The 19,261-nt window shown below is 43.6% G+C and overlaps 1 protein-coding gene across 2 annotated transcripts in view; it reads left to right on the plus strand.

Moving 5' to 3' along the window:
- ptpn13 (protein tyrosine phosphatase non-receptor type 13) overlaps nucleotides 1-19,261 on the plus strand; it is a 280,945-nt gene that overhangs the window by 217,788 nt on the left and 43,896 nt on the right. For both annotated transcript variants that reach the window (XM_078543989.1, XM_078543998.1), the window contains 2 exons: nucleotides 5,196-5,309; nucleotides 11,180-11,310. In XM_078543989.1, coding sequence (XP_078400115.1) covers nucleotides 5,196-5,309; nucleotides 11,180-11,310 — 245 coding nt within the window. The remainder of the gene's footprint in view (nucleotides 1-5,195; nucleotides 5,310-11,179; nucleotides 11,311-19,261) is intronic.

Here is a 19,261-nt window from a genome sequence, read left to right on the forward strand (position 1 = left end):
AATACATTTATATACCTCATATTTGTAACAACTTTGACGTTGCAGAATGACAGCCAGAGGTAGACACAAACCATAGATCATGGTGTATAAGTTGACCCGGTTTCTAAGATGACCCCATTTTGCTGGCCCCAAAAATTAATATACTCGGTGCATAAGTCAACTCCCTTTTTCAACCACAATATGTTATGTTTCCGTTAGCCATCAGTCTCAATTTTTTTTACCCACAAATGTATGTTTTACTTACCTTACAATTGGGCACAAGGGACCGAGCAGGCGATACAAGTTGTGTTGTGAAGATGCTGTGGGGATTTAAGACATACACCCACACAGAGCAGATACCATGTGGCAAACGATAAAGGGAAATGTGTCTTCCAACAGAACAGATGAAATTTGAAGCTGGTTTCAAGCTTAAATTTGTACCATTTGTTAACTCATCAAATAACTGCTGCAGTGAAGGAATTCGGCGTGAGTGAAAAACTGGTGCAAGAATGGAATAAGATGGAATGTTTCCTGAAGAAAATGCCAAGACCAAATGGGCCATCAGAACAGGGACCAGCCACTGGACCTTACCTTGAGAAGCATGTATTGGAATGGGCCCTCAAATCATCAGAATAGTTTCATCATCATCAGAAACGCAATGCAATTTATGTACTTATGTGGGCAAAATCAAACCGAGTCCAGCAAAGATTTCAAAAAAACATTTAGTTGGTGCAGCCCCATTATGGAACGACAATATCAAGTGTTGTGGCAGAAGACCAAGGTTGCTCAAAGACTACCAAAAGACTGCAATGCCAAAATTACCAGTTTCCAGCCACTCATCATCAAGCAGTGGTAAAACCGTGAGTACCCATTGTGCCATGACAGCAACATGGATGAAATGCTCATGAACTTTGATATGCCCAGCAATCGAAGTGTGGAGTGGAAAGATTCAAAAACAGTTAAATTGAAAACCACAGGACATGAGAAGGCAAGATTCATGGTGGTACTAGCCTCCACGGCTGATGGAATGAAATTAAAGCCTATGGTAATTTTCAAACATTAAACCATGTTGAAAATCAAGTTCCCTGCAAGAATTTTCATTCACGTCCATGACAACAGTTGGGTGGATGAGGATGGAGTGAAGTTTTGTATCGGTAATGTGTGGAATAAGCACCTTTGGTGGCCTACATAAAGAATGCAGCTTATTAGCATGGGAAATGTTCAGACCCCATATAACCAATGACAACAAGAGGTGCCTTCAAAGAAATAACATCCAAATTGCAGTTATACCAGGTGGTCTAATGTCTGTAGTTCACTCTTTGGATGCATGCCTCAACAAGCAACTCGAGGATCATGTTCATGCCGAATGGAAGAGGTGGATGGTTGATGGAGAAAAATCCTTTACAATGAGTGGAAATAGGCGTGCTGCTCCACTTGATGTTTTTTGTGGTTCTGTCGCCAAATGACGGGAAGTTATTATTACACAAATTGTCACCAAATCGCTCAAAAAATGTGCAATATCTAATTCGGTGGATGGAGACAAAAATGATTTGTTGTAGAGGGATAATTCTGAAACTAAAATTGCCACGTTTAATCCAGAGCGGAATTCTTATGATAATGCCAAAGCCACAGCGATTGCCAAAGACAATGAATTTGACTGATTTTAAAACACCTTCATTGTGGTTAAAGATATCATTGTACAATTAATTTAATACACATTAATTTAATAGGAATTACCAGTGTTATCTTTTTCCTTCACATTTCAAAATGGTGATCACCCACACTGGCTGTTCACGTTTTATACTCAGTATATAAGCCGATCCCTCTGTTTTTGGAAGGATTTTTGGAAGCTTCATAGGTTGACTTATGTGCCGACATCTATGTAATCCAATGCCCACAAGCTGCACTTTATAAAGCTTCAGCAGTCCTGGAAGCCTTTGGAGTTTTAGACCAATGTTCCATTGGATAAGGGAGCCATATTCCATAGTCCCACCTCTGTACAATGGGATTCTGCAGTAAACAGCAGAGCTCAGAAATGCAACAGAAGACATATTCCAAATCTCCACCCAAGCAGCAGAAAAACCAACAGAAATTCCTGCCATGAAACAGAATCCTGGGACAAATGTGCAAATTATATTCCTCCTGTTCCTAGCACCAAGGGAGATGTGCCTTTAGCTTCAAGTCATTCAATGCTTCCAGTGGGCATGGCGGATCCCGAAAGGAAGCACCCCTCCCCCTTGCCTGACACCAGCCCACATAGCTGAAGTTGCTGAGCTACCCGCTTGGCATGGGTGTCCCCTGTCATAGCTAAAGTAGCAGTGAGGGCAGGATGAGGCACTTAAGTGGCCAGGTGCATTGACTTTACGAAGTGCAGCTCAGCAGTCCCACCGCACCCACCCTGCCCCCCCGGGCTGTAAAATGGGAAACGGGTCGGAAGTGGGAAGGTAGGCGGCAGGCAGGCCAGACAATGCATTTTACTAGCCACCTTGCCTTCAAACCCCCCCTGCATGGGACAGTGAAATACCGCCCCATATCTTCTACTTTCTGACGCACTTACTTTCCTCCTCCCTCCCTTTATAACTGATAGCACAGTTGCTAACTCTCCTAAAGAGGTGATATTTTTGTTTCATTTTAACCCCCAGCTCTAATCTTGATGATTCTGGTAAAGAACCTTTGTTGCTTTGTTCTGTTTTCCCACTATGACATCAGGTTTTACCCCTGTCACCTTCTACATTCTCATTCTAAAAGTATCCTTCCAATCATCATTAAAATCTGTGCCCCTAATTGAATTTACCACTGTGCTGCACCACCTCTGGTGAGTTGCACTTCATGAAGTAAATGCATCTGGAGACAGGCAGTCAAAAAACAGGACCATTGGTGAGTTATGTGGTCAAAACCATAAGGGAAATATCAAGGTTACCTCACATCTACTCATTATGTATCATTGGCAGCCTGTGGGTAAGATAGCAGCACTGAATAAGGTAAAACAAAAACAGAATTACCTGGAAAAACTCAGCAGGTCTGGCAGCATCAGCGGAGAAGAAAAAAGTTGACATTTCGAGTCCTCATGACCCTTCAACAGAACTGAGTAGTATTAGGAGAGGGGTGAAATATAAGCTGGTTTAAGGGGGGGAGGGGTGTGGTTGTAGGGACAAGCAAGCAGTGACAGGAGCAGATAATCAAAAGATGTCACAGACAAAAGAACAAAGTGGTGTTGAAGGTGGTGATATCTAAACGAATGTGCTAATTAAGAATGGATGGCAGGACACGCAAGGTACAGCTCTACTCTAGTGGGGGTGGGGTGGAAAGACTAACAGGGCATAAAAGGTATAGATTTAAAAATAATGGAAATAGGTGGGAAAAGAAAAATCTATATAAATTATTGGAAAAAACAAAAGGAAGGGGTAAGAAACGGAAAGGGGGTGGAGATGGAGGAGGGAGTTCAAGATCTAAAGTTGTTGAATTCAATATTCAGTCCGGAAGGCTGTAAAGTGCCTAGTCGGAAGATGAGGTGCTGTTCCTCCAGTTTGCGTTGGGCTCCACTGGAACAATGCAGCAAGCCAAGGACGAACATGTGGGCAAGAGAGCAGGGTGGAGTGTTAAAATGGCATGCAACAGGGAGGTTTGGGTCTTTCTTGCGGACAGACCGCAGGTGTTCTGCAAAGCGGTCGCCCAGTTTGCGTTTGGTCTCTCCAATGTAGAGGAGACCGCATTGGGAGCAACGAATGCAGTAGATTAAGTTGGGGGAAATGCAAGTGAAAGGCTGCTTCACTTGAAAGGAGTGTTTGGGCCCTTGGACGGTGAGGAGAGAGGAAGTGAAGGGGCAGGTGTTGCATCTTTTGCGTTTGCATGGGGAGGTGCCGTAGGTGGGGGTTGAGGAGTAGGGGGTGATGGAGGAGTGGACCAGGGTGTCCCAGAGGGAACGATCCTTACGGAATGCCGCCGGGGGGGTGAAGGGAAGATGTGTTAGGTGGTGGCATCATGCTGGAGATGGCGGAGGATGATCCTTTGAATGCGGAGGCTGGTGGGGTGATAAGTGAGGACAAGGGGAACCCTATCATGTTTCTGGGAGGGAGGAGAAGGCGTGAGGGTGGATGCGCGGGAGATGGACCGAACACGGTTGAGGGCCCTGTCAACCACCGTGGGTGGAAAACCTCGGTTAAGGAAGAAGGAGGACATCTCAGAGGAACTGTTTTTGAAGATAGCATCCATCAGAACAGATGCGACGGAGGCGAAGGAACTGAGAGAATGGGATGGAGTCCTTACAGGAAGCGGGTTGTGAGGAGCTGTAGTCGAGATAGCTGTGGGAGTCGGTAGGCTTGTAATGGATATTGGTGGACAGTCTATCACCAGAAATTGAGACAGAGAGGTCAAGGAAGGGAAGGGAAGTGTCAGAGATGGACCATGTGAAAATGATGGAGGGGTGGAGATTGGAAGCAAAATTAATGAATTTTTCCAGGTCCCGACGAGAGCATGAAACAGCACCGAAGTAATCATCGATGTACCGGAGAAAGAGTTGTGGGAGGGGGCCGGAGTAGGACTGGAACAAGGAATGTTCCACATACCCCATAAAGAGACAGGCATAGCTGGGGCCCATGCAGGTACCCATAGCCACACCTTTTATTTGGAGGAAGTGAAAGGAGTTAAAGGAGAAATTATTCAGTGTGAGAACAAGTTCAGCCAGACGGAGGAGAGTAGTGGTGGATGGGGATTGTTCGGGCCTCTGTTCGAGAAAGAAGCTAAGGGCCCTCAGACCATCCTGGTGGGGGATGGAGATGTAGAGGGATTGGACGTCCATGGTGAAGAGAAGGCGGTTGGGCCCAGGGAACTGGAAATTGTTGATGTGACGTAAGGTGTGAGAGGAATCACGGATGTAGGTGGGAAGGGACTGGACAAGGGGAGAGAGAAGGGAGTCAAGATAACGAGAAATGAGTTCCGTGGGGCAGGAACAGGCTGACACGATCGGTCTGCCGGGACAGTCCTGTTTGTGGATTTTGGGTAGGAGGTAGAAGCGGGCCGTCCGAGGTTGGGCGACTATCAGGTTGCAAGCTGTGGTAGTTGTATTCAGTATATGTGGCTGTTTTAACTGTGACATGAACAGTTTGGTTTAATGGCAGCAGGACTGGGATGTAGCCTAAAACAAAACCACTGCATACCCCAGTATTCACCACTATCTCTACTAAATCTGTCTTTTTCTCCAATTGTGCTTATTGTAGATATCACTGACCGAGAAGCTGAAGTTCTACAATCTCTGAGTGATATTGTTCAGCAGGAAGTCAATAAATATTTTTCTTTGAATCCAATGCACTCTACACCAAAAGATACTCCAGGTAACCTCTTGAGGTTGAGCAGTAGTTATCTACTCTTTTCACAATTTTAGCCTTTTTTCCTTGAATTAAAATGACCACTGAGTGATGCTTTAGGATTTGTAACATAGAATTGTGTCATATAGTTGTTTCTGGCGCTAATCACCAATGTTTCGGTTATCAACTGTTACAGACAGAATTTTTTTTTTTAACTCATTCATGGAATGTGGGCTTCGCTGACTGGGCTGGCATTTATTGCCCATCCCTACTTGCCCTTGAGAAGGTGGTGGTGAGCTGCCTTCTTGAACTGCTGCAGCCCATGTGGTGTGGGTACACCCACAGTGCTGTTAGGAAGGGAGTTCCAGGATTTTGACCCAGCGACAGTGAAGGAACAGCGATGTATTTCCAAGTCAAGATGGTGAGTGACTTGGAGGGGTACTTCTAGGTGGTGGCGTTCCCATCTAGTTGCTGCCCTTGTCTTTCTAGATGGTAGTGGTCATGGGTTTGGAAGGTGCTGTCGAAGGAGCCTTGGTGAATTCCTGCAGTGCATCTTGTACACACTGCTGCTACGGTGCGTCGGCAGTGGAGGGTGAATGTTTGTGGCTGTGGTGCCAATCAAGCGGCTGCTTTGTCTTGGATGGTGTCAAGCTTCTTGAGTTTTGTTGGGGCTGCACTCATCCAGGCAAGTGGGGAGTATTCCATCACACTCCTGACTTGTGCCTTATAGATGGTGGACAGGCTTTGGAAAGTCAAGAGGTGGGTTACTCGTGTGGTCCCTTCCAGTCTGTAATCAGGACATTTGTATGGTAAGGTGTACGTATTTCCTCACCCTCGGAGTGATTCTTTTTAATTTGAAATAAATTCTAGCATCAGGTTTCTTTGGTGATTTTAAAAATAAAGGTTATTTATTATCACGCACTTGCCACAGATGTATGAAACGCAATGTTTCAATCAGTCTCCTCACTCACACTATCACACACTCAAAGATTAGATACAGATGAAAAGCTGTAATTATAAAAATTGAATTTTTATGTCTTCTAAGATGAGTTGATCCTTTAATTGGAGTGAAGGTCTTTTAGACACAAAGGATTCTCATGAAGCCGAGAAGCCCCTCGTAGACAAATAACGAGGAGATTGGTTCTCAGGTGCACTTGAAAGCTGGAACTAGTACAGTAATCTAGTGCATTAGAAGACTTTCATCTATGATGTTTCAGATGTTTCTGGTGTTTCAGATATTTATCTGCTGGATTTGCTTTGTTCAGGATATTTCAAACCTTGACGCCCAGTTTGGGTTCCACCAGGGCCATTCAGCTCCTGACCTCATTACAGCCTTGGTTAAAACATGGACAGAAGAGCTAAACTCCCGAGGTGAGGTAAGAGTGACTGCCCTTGACATCCAGACAGCATTTGACCGAGTGTGGCATCAAGGAGCCCTAGCAAAACTGGAGTCAATGAGAATCAGGGGGGAAGCTCTCCACTGGTTGGAGTCATACCTAGCACAAAGGAAGATAGTTGTTGGAGGTCAGTCATCTCAGCTCCAGGACATCACCACAGGAGTTCCTCAGGGTAGTGTCCTCGGCCCAACCATCTTCAGCTGCTTCATTAATGACCTTCCTTCCATCATAAGGTCAGAAGTTCACTTGCACAATGTTCAGCACCATTCACAGCTCCTCAGATACTGAAGCAGTCCATGTCCAAATGCAGCAAGACCTGGACAATAGCCAGGCTTGGGCTGACAAGTGGCAAGCAACATTCACGCCACACAAGTGCCAAACAATGACCATCTCCAATAAGAGAGAATCCAACCATCGCCCCTTGATGTTCAATGGCATTACCATCACTGAATCCCCCACTGTCAACATCCTGGGAGTTACCATTGGCCAGAAACTGAACTGGATTAGCCAAATAAATTCCTGTGGCTACAACAGTAGGTCAGAGGCTAGGAATTGTGTGACGAGTAACTCACCTCCTGACTCCCCAAAGCCTGTCCACCATCTCCAAGGCGCAAGTAGGGATGTGATGGAATACTTCCCATTTGCCTGGATGCGTGCAGCTCCCACAACCCTCAAGAAGCTTGACACCGTCCAGGACAAAGCAGCCCGCTTGATTGGCAACACATCCACAAACATTCATTCCCTCTATCGCTGACGCACAGTAGCAGCAGTGTGTACCATCTACAAGATGCACTGCAGGAATTCACCAAGTGTCCTTTGACAGCACCTTCCAAACCCACCACCACTACTATCTAGAAGGACAAGGGCAGCAGATAGATAGGAACACCACCACCTGGAAGTTCCCCTCCAAGTCACTCACTTCCCTGACTTGGAAATATATCACTGTTCCTTCACCGTCGCTGGGTCAAAATCCTGGAACTCCCTCCTTAACAGCACTGTGGATGTGCCTACACCACATGGACTGCAGCGGTTCAAGAAGTCAGCTCACCACCATCTTCTCGAGGGCAACTAGGGATGGGCAATAAATGCTGGCCCAGCCAGCGAAGCCCACATCCCATGACTGAATGAAAAAGAAAGTCCTTGAAAGTTAGTTTCAGTTACATGATTGCATGGTTAACACTTCTGGGGTCCAAACCACCATGATGTAATAGCAGTTGACAGTAGTCAATTCAGTCTTATCTCTGCCCCGTCTTGAGCTCAAATGTTCTCCCTCGTTCGATATAGCATTCGGAAACCAACAGTCTAGAGGTCCCATATTCCTCAAATGCTGGTTCATCCTTAAACAATGAGATGTTTAACCTTCACAGGCGGCTGTGAAGCGGCCTTATTCAGGTTCGTGTTTAACTAAATGTTGGCCACAGAATACTGTCCACAGTTTAAATAGCTATTGTCACATGTTAAATTGCATCCATCTTAACAGGTTTTGTAGCCACTTCACAAAGGATGATCTTAAAGCCCGTAATACCTAATATCCGCATGCTTATATTGAGCATGACACAACCCAATTGGAAATGTCGTTTGGTCTAAATTCTGATCGCATGGGACTGTGTATACATAGAAGATTCTGATCTAGAACGATTTCCCCAATTCACTTCATTTCGGATTTCATTCTGATTATAACCCTCCTTGAAGTTTTGATCTGAAAACATGTTTCGTTGCATTGCCATGGACCCTTTAATCAGCCTCATGATCCTTAACCACTGGACTGGTTATTAAGTTATGATTTATCTGATAGTGCAGAATGCATTTCATAAACTAATACAATGAGATCATCAATGTCTGATGTAATCTGCACACCATTATTGTCTTGATTTATCAAGGAATGCTTGTGCCAAAAACATGCAACAATGCTGCTGTTTAGAATGGCAGGGTTGGAACGGATAGCAGAAATTTATTCTTCTAGCTAATATTTATCCCTAAACCAACAACGAAGACAGAATATGGGTGAAATTGGACATGGGATAGGGCACAAAATAGGCATTAATCGACCATTATGCACCCTGTCGGACATTTGGTTCCATTGACATCAGTAGAACTCAATATCTGGCCTGCGGCATAACGGGTAGCAAAAATTTTGCCTGTTTTGTGTCACTTCTATTAACAATTTCAACATCATTACCTGGAGAGTTATCTCATTTCTGTTTGTGGAACCTGGGCCACCAAATCTCCCGCGATGGTCCCTCGCTTCAAAAGTACTCGATTGGCTGCAAAGAACTTCAGTCCATCCTGAGGTCATGAAAGATCATAACGGCGAGTTATTTTCTGTTTCTTGACAGTAGACATCAGCTCATTGCAAGTCCTGTCTCATTTTGATCTGGCATTATATTTGTTCATTTCTAGAAAATGAAATATAATTAATTACCTATGGTAAGGTTTTCCTACTTTTAAGGAACATTCTGCACACACTATGCTCGGATCCAGTTAAACCCAGAATTCACATTTTCCCTTTTGGAAATGAAATAAGGATGGAGTTGAACCTTTTAAATAAAAGCAAAATACTGCGGATGCTGGAAATCTGAAACAAAAACAAAATTAAAAATAGCTGGAAAAACTCAGCAGGTCTGACAGCATCTGCGGAGAGGAAAAAAGTTAATGTTTCAAGTCCGTATGACTCTGATGAAGCTATTTTTATTTTTGAACCTTTTAAACTCTGCTGGAGTGTAAAGAGTCAGTCCCAATACTGAAATGTCACAAAGGGAGGTGCCTCCTTGCATGATTCCCTAGAAAAAGTACGACTTGGTTCAGTTCACTCCAGAATTTGCATTGCCATGTAAGGCACTGCCCATTGGATGGAAAAGCTCACCAAAGCAACTCAGTGTTGGTTGTCAGAAGAAACAGAAATCAGCAGTGGCAGGTGGGAGAGGTCAAAAGTAGTTGGTGGCTGAGGTCTAGAGTAAGCCAGCCAATGTTACCGCTGATGCATTGACCTTGAGCCTCCTTGTTGGTGCATGGATAGTTTCGTATAACTACTCACCTTTGCTGATTCACTCAGCATCTTACCTGGCTGCTCTTCTGATAGGAAATCTAAAATCAAACAAAGAGGAGTTGGATTACGCAAGATTAAACTGCATACCTGCGCCTCTCAAAGAAAATCTATCTTTATGTCTGAGAGCCCCCAGAGTAGAAGGAACCATACCCACCTACCAGTCTCCTTCAGTTCCCAGTCTTCCTGGACAGCCAAGACATTTTGATGTATTTGTGGAGAAATCACATGGAGACACTGTCATTTTGGAAAAAAATTTGTGTTGTCTGACGTCTGACTTGTATGGAGAGCCTAATTGTGGTCATATCCTCAGTTAATTTATCTTGTTAGGAGCAGTCTCATTCATTGAATAGTGCATCACAAAGTTCAAGGTCCATTGTACATCAGTCTTTCATGAGTTTGTTAGAATGGTAGGTCGCAGTCTTTTTGTACTTTATGAAGGCAACTTACCGAGACTGGCAAAACGATAGAAACATAAAACTGAAAGAGTAGAAAATATTTAGTATAAACAAGAGGCAGAACATATACAAGGAGTAAGAAGTGTAAATAAATCAGTTGTTGTGGAAAATGGAAAATTTGTACTGATTCATTACAAAAAGCTCTCTCAGACTGTGGTTGAGGCACATCTGTGAGGATGAAAAGGGGAATTTCATTCTGCACTCGGCTTGTCCTATATTTGACCAAGGACTGCACACCTACTGTGAGAATTACGGCAGAAAGTAGAAGATACTTCAGTTACCCATTGAAAACTCTTAACTTGACGAAGCATAAAAAGTTCACAAATATTTCGAACTGCAATAGTTTTCCTTCAGAATTCTGAGGTCATGCTACACCCTAAAATGTTATTGTGTCATAACTGATTTATAGGTGTTTACCAGATAACTGTTTGTGTAATAGTTGCTTTGTTTTAAATGGGTGCTTATCAGAAGCTTGAATGTACTTAGTATTTTGCTATCCTTCACTTATAAGTTTAAGAATACAGGTAATGAATCTTGAGAGAGCATGTGCCCATGTCAAGAGCCCAGCTTTTATTAGTTGAAAAGTTGTGTAAAGTGTTTTGAAATATATAATGTATAAGATTTTAGCAGTAGAGTGTTAAAATGTATTCAAAAAGCTTTAGATAAAGAATAAAAATTGTTCTTTAAAGATATTCAAGGATATTCTCACAGATATTTCAAAAAAATTGAGGGCTATTAGAGAAATCAAAACAAGGAAGTTTATTGGGAAATAGCCTTTCCCTCATATCCAAATAAATGTGGAATAGCCATTCTGATAAACAAGTGCAGGCTGCTCAAAAGATGTTAACTGTAGGACTGCAGCTAATAGAGGAGTGGCATCCGCCCTTTTAATCTGGACAGGTCGCAGAGGTGAAAGGGCAATTAGAGAATCTAAAGCTTCATTGTACTAAATATTGATGTTTTAAAGGAAAAGTTGATAATTTTATATTTCTTGGACAGAGAAAGATGCACTTCTTGTGAAGGGGCCTGGTACTGCTAACTGTATAGGTGAACTGAAGGAAGAAGAGAAGTCTGTTAAATCTGAGGATACAGATTGTGAAGGTTTTTCATTGCCTGAAGACTCCCCTGAGGTAATTAACAATTCAATTTGAGCCCATTTGTACAAATGAGACTGATAGTAATGTTAGCATGTTGTACAGACTACATGTAGCACACTTTACTAGGGTAATAAAAATGACCTTTAGAATTTGACCTCCAGACTGATGGATGACAGATTTACCTCAGTATAACATTCTGTGCTAGAGTCAGAAAATGTTGGGTTCCAGCTCCATACCTGGACTTGAACGCACAATCTGGGCTACAGTTAATTACAAGGACTGATGGACTTCTATTAAGAGGTGCGATCTTTCAGATGATACATGAAGCCAAGGCCCATCTGATGCCTCAGGTGGGCATATAAGATCCCATAGCACTTTTCCAAAAAGGGCAGGGCACATTTCCCAGTGTCCTGACTTACATTTATCCCTCAATGAAAACAGATTTTCTGGTCATTTATCTTAGTGTTTGTTGGGACTTTGCTGTGTAATAATTGGCTGATAAGTTTCCCTGCATACAACAAAGACTAGACTTCAAAAGTACTTTGTTGGCAATGAAGTGCTTTGGGTTGATCTGAGGTTGTGAATGGTTAGAAACATAGAAACTAGGAGCAGGAGTAGGCCATTCGGCCCTTCGAGCCTGCTCCGCCATTGTGATCATGGCTGATCATCCAACTCAATAGCCTGCTCCCACTTTCTCCCCATACCCTTTGATCCCTTTCGCCCCAAGAGCTATATCTAACTCCTTCTTGAAAACACACAATGTTTTGGTCTCAACTACTTTCTGTGGTAAACAATTCCACAGGCTCACCACTCTCTGGGTGAAGAAATTTCTCCTCATCTCAGTCCTAAATGGTCTACCCCATATCCTCAGACTGTGACCCCTGGTTCTGGACTCCCCCACCATTGGGAACATCCTTCCTGCATCTACCCTGTCTAGTCCTGTTAGAATTTTATAGGTTTCTATGAGATCCCCCCTCATTCTTCTTAACTCCAGCGAATATAATCCTAATTGACTCAATCTCTCCTCGTATATCAGTCCCGCCATCCCAGGAATCAGTCGGGTAAACCTTCGCTGCACTCCCTCCATAGCAAGAACATCCTTGCTCAGATAAAGAGACCAAAACTGCACACACTATTCCAGGTGTGGTCTCACCAAGGCCCTGTACAATTGCAGCAAGTCATCCCTGTTCCTGTACTCGAATCCTCTGGTTATGAAGGCCAACATACCATTTGCCTTCTTTACCGCCTGCTGCACCTGCATGCTTACCTTCAGCGACTGGTGTACGAGGACACCCAGGTCTCATTGCACATTCCCCTCTCTCAATTTATAGCCATTCAGATAATAATCTGCCTTCCTGTTTTTGCTTCCAAAATGGATAACCTCACATTTATCCACATTATACAGCATCTGCCATGCATTTGCCCACTCACTCAGTTTGTCCAAATCACACTGAAGCATCTCTGCTTGCTCCTCACAGCTCACCATCCCACCCAGCTTTGTGTCATCTGCAAATTTGGAGATATTACATTTAATTCCCTCATCTAAATCATTAATATATATTGTGAATAACTGGGATCCCAGCGCTGATCCCTGCGGTACCCCACTAGTCACTGCCTGCCATTCGGAAAAAGACTTGTTTATTCCTACTCTTTGTTTCCTGTCTGCCAACCAGTTTTCTATCCATCTCAATACATTACCCCCAATCCCATGCGCTTTAATTTTACACGCCAATCTCTTATGTGGGACTTTGTCGAAAGCCTTCTGAAAGTCCAAATAAACCACATCCACTGGCTCCCCCTCATCAACTCTACTAGTTACATCCTCAAAAAATTCTAGTAGATTTGTCAAGCATGATTTCCCTTTCATAAATCCATGCTGACTCTGTCCGATTCTGCCACTGTTTTCCACGTGCTCAGCTATTAAATCTTTTATAATGGACTCTAGAATTTTCCCCACTACTGACGTCAGGCTGACTGGTCTATAATTCCCTGTTTTCTCTCTGCCTCCCTTTTTAAATAGTGGGGTTACATTAGCTACCCTCCAATCTGTAGGAACTGTTTCAGAGTCTTTAGAATCTTGGAAGATGACCACCAACGCATCCACTATTTCTAGGCCTCCTCCTTAAGTACTCTGGGATGTAGATTATCAGGCCCCAGGGATTTATCGGCCTTCAATCCCATAAATTTCCCCAACACCATTTCCCTACTAATACTGATTTCTTTCAGTTCCTCCCTCTCACTAAACCCTGTGTTCCCCAACATTTCTGGTATGTTATTAGTGTCCTCCTTTGTGAAGACAGAACCAAAGTATGTATTTAGTTGGTCAGCCATTTCTTTGTTCCCCATTGTAAATTCCCTTGTTTCTGACACATACCTATAGAAACTTTTACAGTCAGTTTTTATGTTCCCTGCAAGCTTACTCTAGTACTCTATCTTCTCTTCCTTAATCAATCCCTTAGTCCTCCTTTGCTGAATTCTAAACTGCTCCCAATCCTCAGGTCTGTTGTTTTTTCTTGCCAATTTGTATGCCTCTTCCTTGCATCTAATACTATCTCTAATTTCCCTTGTAAGCCTTGGTTTGGCCACCTTTCCTATTTTACTTTTGCGCCAGACAGGAATAAACAATTGTTGCAGTTTACCCATGCGCTCTTTGAATATTTGCCATTGCCTATCCACCATCATCCCTTTAAGTAACGTTTCCCAATCCATCATAGCCAATTTGCGCCTCATACCATCGTAGTTTCCTTTATTAAGATTCAGGACCCAAGTCTCAGAATCAATTACGTCACTCTCCATCTTGATGAAGAATTCTATCATATTATGGTCACTCATCCCCAAGGGGCCTCGCACAACTAGATTGCCAATTATTCCTTTCTCATTACACAATACCCAGTCGAGGATGGCCTGTTCTCTCATTGGTTCCTCAACATTTTGGTCCAGAAAACCATCCCGTACATACACTCCAGGAATTCCTCCTCTACGGTATTGTTACTAATTTGATTTTCCCAATCTATATGCAGATTAAAGTCACCCATAATTACAGATGTTCCTTTATTGCATGCGTCTCTAATTTCCTGTTTAATGCCATTCCCAACATCACCACTACAGTTTGGGTGTCTATCTACAACCCCCACTAACGTCTTTTGCCCCTTAGTGTTTCTCAGCTTTACCCATACAGATTCCACATCGTCGGAGCTAATATCTTTCCTCACTATTGCGTTAATTTCCTCTTTAACCAGCAATGCAACTCCACCGCCTTTTCCTTTTTGTCTGTCCTTCCTAAATACTGAATATCCTGCATATTCAGTTCCCATCCCTGGTCACTCTGCAGCCGTGTCTCCATGATCCCGACTATATCATACCTGTTTACATCTATTTGCGCGGTTAATTCATCCACTTTATTGCGATTGCTCCTCACGTTAAGGCACAAAGCCTTCAGGCTTGTCTTTTTAACATTACTTGTCCCATTCCCACTATTTTTCACTGAGGCCCTGTTTGATTCTTGCCCTTGATTTCTCTGACTATCACTTTTCTTATTCTGCTTTCTGTCTTTTGTACTTGTCTTTGATTCGCCTTCCTCTGACTCCTTGCATAGGTTCCCATCCCCCTGCCATTTTAGTTTAAACTCTCCCCAACCACTCTAGCAAATGTTCCCCCTTGGGTTCTATATGAATACAAGTGGTTTCTTCTTTCTTTATTATGGCATAGTTTATTACAACGTAGTTTCTGATAAGGTACTCTTATTCACCCTTAATTATAGTTAAAAAGAAGAAAAGAATTTGTCTAGTGCCTTTCACAACCATCAGAGGTCTCAAAGTAATTTACAGCCAATGAGGTACTTTTGAAGCATGGTTACTGTTGTAATGTAGAAATCACAGCAACCAATTTGCACACAGCAAGCTCCCAGAAGCAGCAATGTGATAATGATCTGGTAATCTGTTCTTGTGATGTTGATGGAGGATCAAATATTGGCCAAGACACATGGGACAACTCTCTTCCTATTTTTCTTCGTAAAAGTGCCATGAGATCTTTTATAACCACCTGAGGGGGCAGATAACTTAACATTTCATCTGAAAGGCAGCACCTCCAACCATGCAGCACTTCCAACCATGCAGCACTTCCTTCAGTATTGATCTGGAGTGTCAAGTCCTGGAGTGGGACTTGAACTCCCAACTTTCTGACTCATAGATGATAGTGGTGCCAACTGAGTCATGGTTGACAACAGTAGAAGTGAATCTTTAATATGCTGAACTGTGGAGCCTGATCAAAGGGGTGGAAAGCATGCTTCAACTATACAAAGCCCTGTTTAAACCATACCTGGAGTACTGAGAGCAGGCCTGGGCACCACACCTTAGGAAAGATACATTAGCCTTGGAGAGAGTGTAATGTAGATTCACTGGAATGATAGCTGGACTCCTTCTCTGGAATTTAGACGGTTAAGAGGTGATTTGATCAAAGTATTCAAGATATTAAGGGGAGCACATAGGGTAGATTGGGAGAAGCAATTTCCATGAGTTGAGAAGTATAGGACTCCTTGACATTGTCGAAATGTTAGAGCCAGACCTTTCAGGTGTGAAATTAGGAAATACTTCTTCATGCAAAGGATGGTAGAAGTTTGGAACTTTCTTCCTCAAATAGCAATTGGTGCTAGATCAATTGTTAATTTTAATACTGAGATTATTATTGGATTTTTATTAACTAATTTGATAGGATATGGGGAAAGGGAGATATCTGGAATTAGGTCGCAGATCAACCATGATCTCATTGAATGGTGGAGCAGACTTGAGGGACTAAATGGCCTTAGCCTGTTCCTATGTCCCTATTTATATTATGGGGAGGATTCTAAATACCATTTGAGGAAGCAGAGTCATCAACACTACTATAGCTTCCAATTGTATAGTGCCTTTAATGTAATAAAATGTTTTAAAAATATTTCACATAAACAAGAACAAAGTTAATGGTCATAAAAGATTTAGCAGAAGCGGACAATAGCAGAGTTAGAATGATTTTGAGGAGAGTTTTAATGGTGGCACAGGAAGGAGCAAGGAAAAAGAAGTTTAGAAGTTGGAGGATTGGACGATTCCTTGGACAGTACAGGGCAATTCAAGAACAGGAGGATGTGGATATAAGGGTGGGGTACAAAAAACTCAAGAGTTGGATGACTGTAGTTTGCTGGTTGGGGTTTAGGGTAGAGTGAGTTGAGGCCATAAAGATATTTGTGAATAATGAGAAGGATGTTTTTGTTAATGGGAAATCAGCAAAAGATCATGAAGGTACAGCTTATGGATGAGAAAAGCCAGCTAAGGGTGACAGAATTTTAGTCAAGTTGAGTTTGTGTTAGGAGTAGAATGAGTAGAAAGTTGAATCTGAACATTGTGATAATGGAGTGGGATAGGGCTAAAGGCCCATAGTGTTGCGGAACTGGAAGATGCAGAGTTAATGATGAACAGGGTGTGAGCTTTAAAGCTTAGTTCCAAGGTTCTACACATGTACTTCAACCTGAGTGAGGACCCTGAAAAAAGATGAGCATACTTGCGGTTTTGGTGGGAGCTGAATAAGGTAGTTGCAGTTTTCCCAATGCTTAACCATAAATTCTAAGTCATTCACAACTAGCTGTAGACAGTCCAACAACATGAAGGTGTTTGTAGTATCGGGAATCACAGTGGGGGTGGGTATCACAGAATCACACAGTGCAGAAGAGACCCTTCGGCCCATCGAGTCTGCACCGACACATGAGAAACACCTGACCTACCTACCTAATCCCATTTACTAGCACTTGGCCCACAGCCTTGAATGTTATGACATGCCAAATGCTCATCCAGGCACTTTTTAAAGGATGTGAGGCAACCCGCCTCCACCACCCTCCCAGGCAACACATTCCAGACCATCACCACCCTCTGGGTAAAAATGTTTTTCCTCACATCCCCCCGAAACCTCCTGCCCCTCACCTTGAACTTGTGTCCCCTCGTGACTGACCCTTCAAGTAAGGGGAACAGCTGCTCCCTATCTACCCTGTCCATGCCCCTCATAATCTTGTACACCTCGATCAGGCCACCCCTCAGTCTTCTCTGCTCCAAGGAAAACAACCCAAGTCTATCCAACCTCTCTTCATAACAAATGTTTCATCCCAGGCAACGTCCTGATGAATCTCCTCTGCAGCCCCTCCAGTGCAATCACATCCTTCCTATAATGTGGCGACCAGAACTGCACACAGTACTCCAGCTGTGGCCTCACCAAGGTTCTATACAACTCCAACATGACCTCCCTACTTTTGTAATCTATGCCCCAATTGATAAAGGCAAGTGTCCCAAAAATCTTTTTCACCAACCCACTAACATGCCCCTCCGCCTTCAGAGATCTATGGACACACACGCCAAGGTGCCTTTGTTCCTCAGAACTTCCTAGTGTCATGCTGTTCATTGAATACTTCCTTGTCAAATTACCCCTTCCAAAGTGTATCACCTCACACTTTTCAGGATTAAATTCCACCTGCCACTTATCTGCCCATTTGACCATCCCGTCTATATCTTCCTGTAGCCCAAGACACTCAACCTCACTGTTAACCACCCGGCCAATCTTTGTGCCATCCACAAACTTACTAATCCTACCCCCCACATAGTCATCTATGTCGTTGATATAAATGATGAATAATAGGGGACCCAGCACAGATCCCTGTGGTACACCACTGGACATGGGCTTCCGGCCACTATAGCAGCCTTCTGTCATCACCCTCTGTCTCCTACAACTAAGCCAATTTTGAATCCACCTTATCAAATTACCCTGTATCCCATGTGCATTTGCCTTCTTTATAAGTCTCCCATGTGGGACCTTGTCAAAGGCTTTGCTGAAATCCATATAAACTACATCAACTGCACTACCCTCATCTACACAGCTGGTCACCTCCTCAAAAAATTCAATCAAATTTGTTAGGCATGACCTCTCTCTGACAAAGCCATGCTGACTACCCCTGATCAAACCTTGCCTCTCCAAGTGGAGATAGATACTTTCCTTCAGAATTTTCTCTAATAGTTTCCCTACCACTGACGTGAGACTCACTGGACTGTAGTTCCCTGGCTTATCTCTACAACCCTTCTTAAATAGCGGAACCACATTAGCTGTTCTCCAGTCTTCTGGCACCTCCCCCGTGGGCAGAGAGGAATTAGAAATTTGGGTCAGAGCCCCTGCGATCTCCTCCCTTGCCTCATTCAGCAGTCTGGGATACAAATCATCTGGACTTGGAGATTTGTCCACTTTTAAGTCTGCCAACACCTCCAAACCTTGTCATTCCCTGGGCAGAATTTTGTCCTTGATTGGCGGGCGGGCCCCTCTGGCTTGGCAGCGGGCGGGCAGCCGATCGCCGCCGCCGAAACGGGCCCTGCCGCCATTTTAAGTGGGCGGGCCAATTAAGGGGGGGGAGGAGGGATTCCCCAACTGTCAGAGTGCCCTCTTCCGCGCATGTGTGCGAAAGAGCGCACATCTCCCTGAGACTAAGTGCTGCCTCAGGGAGAGCGCTGACAGTGTTTGAAACTTTAAAAATAGAAAAATAAAAAAATTATTAACATGTTCCCCCCCCCCCATGTGACAATGTCACACGAGATGGGACATGTTAATAAATATCACAAAAATTTTATTAAACTTTTTTAAAACAGACATGAAACCTCATCCCGCCAGTGGATGAGGTTTCATGCATTTTCAGAAACCCGCTGGGGCTCCTGGCCTGCCCGCCAGCCTTAAGGTTGGACGGGCAGGGCCTTTAATTGGTTTAACTACCCTGTCAATGGCCTCAATTGGCCATTGACAGGTCGGTGAGCAGACAGCTGATCGCGCTGTCCCCCCACCTTCCTGAATATTTAAATGGGGCGGAATGACGTCGGGGGTTCCCCCTGACGTCATATCGTGTCATTTTCACATCGGCGAGGCCCCCGCTCACCGACGGAAAAATTCTGCCACCAATATCAATTTGCTCAAGAACCTCACAGTCCAT

Source organism: Cetorhinus maximus, chromosome 1 (genome assembly GCF_964194155.1).
Source record: "Cetorhinus maximus chromosome 1, sCetMax3.hap1.1, whole genome shotgun sequence".
Classification (NCBI taxonomy): Eukaryota; Metazoa; Chordata; class Chondrichthyes; order Lamniformes; family Cetorhinidae; genus Cetorhinus; species Cetorhinus maximus.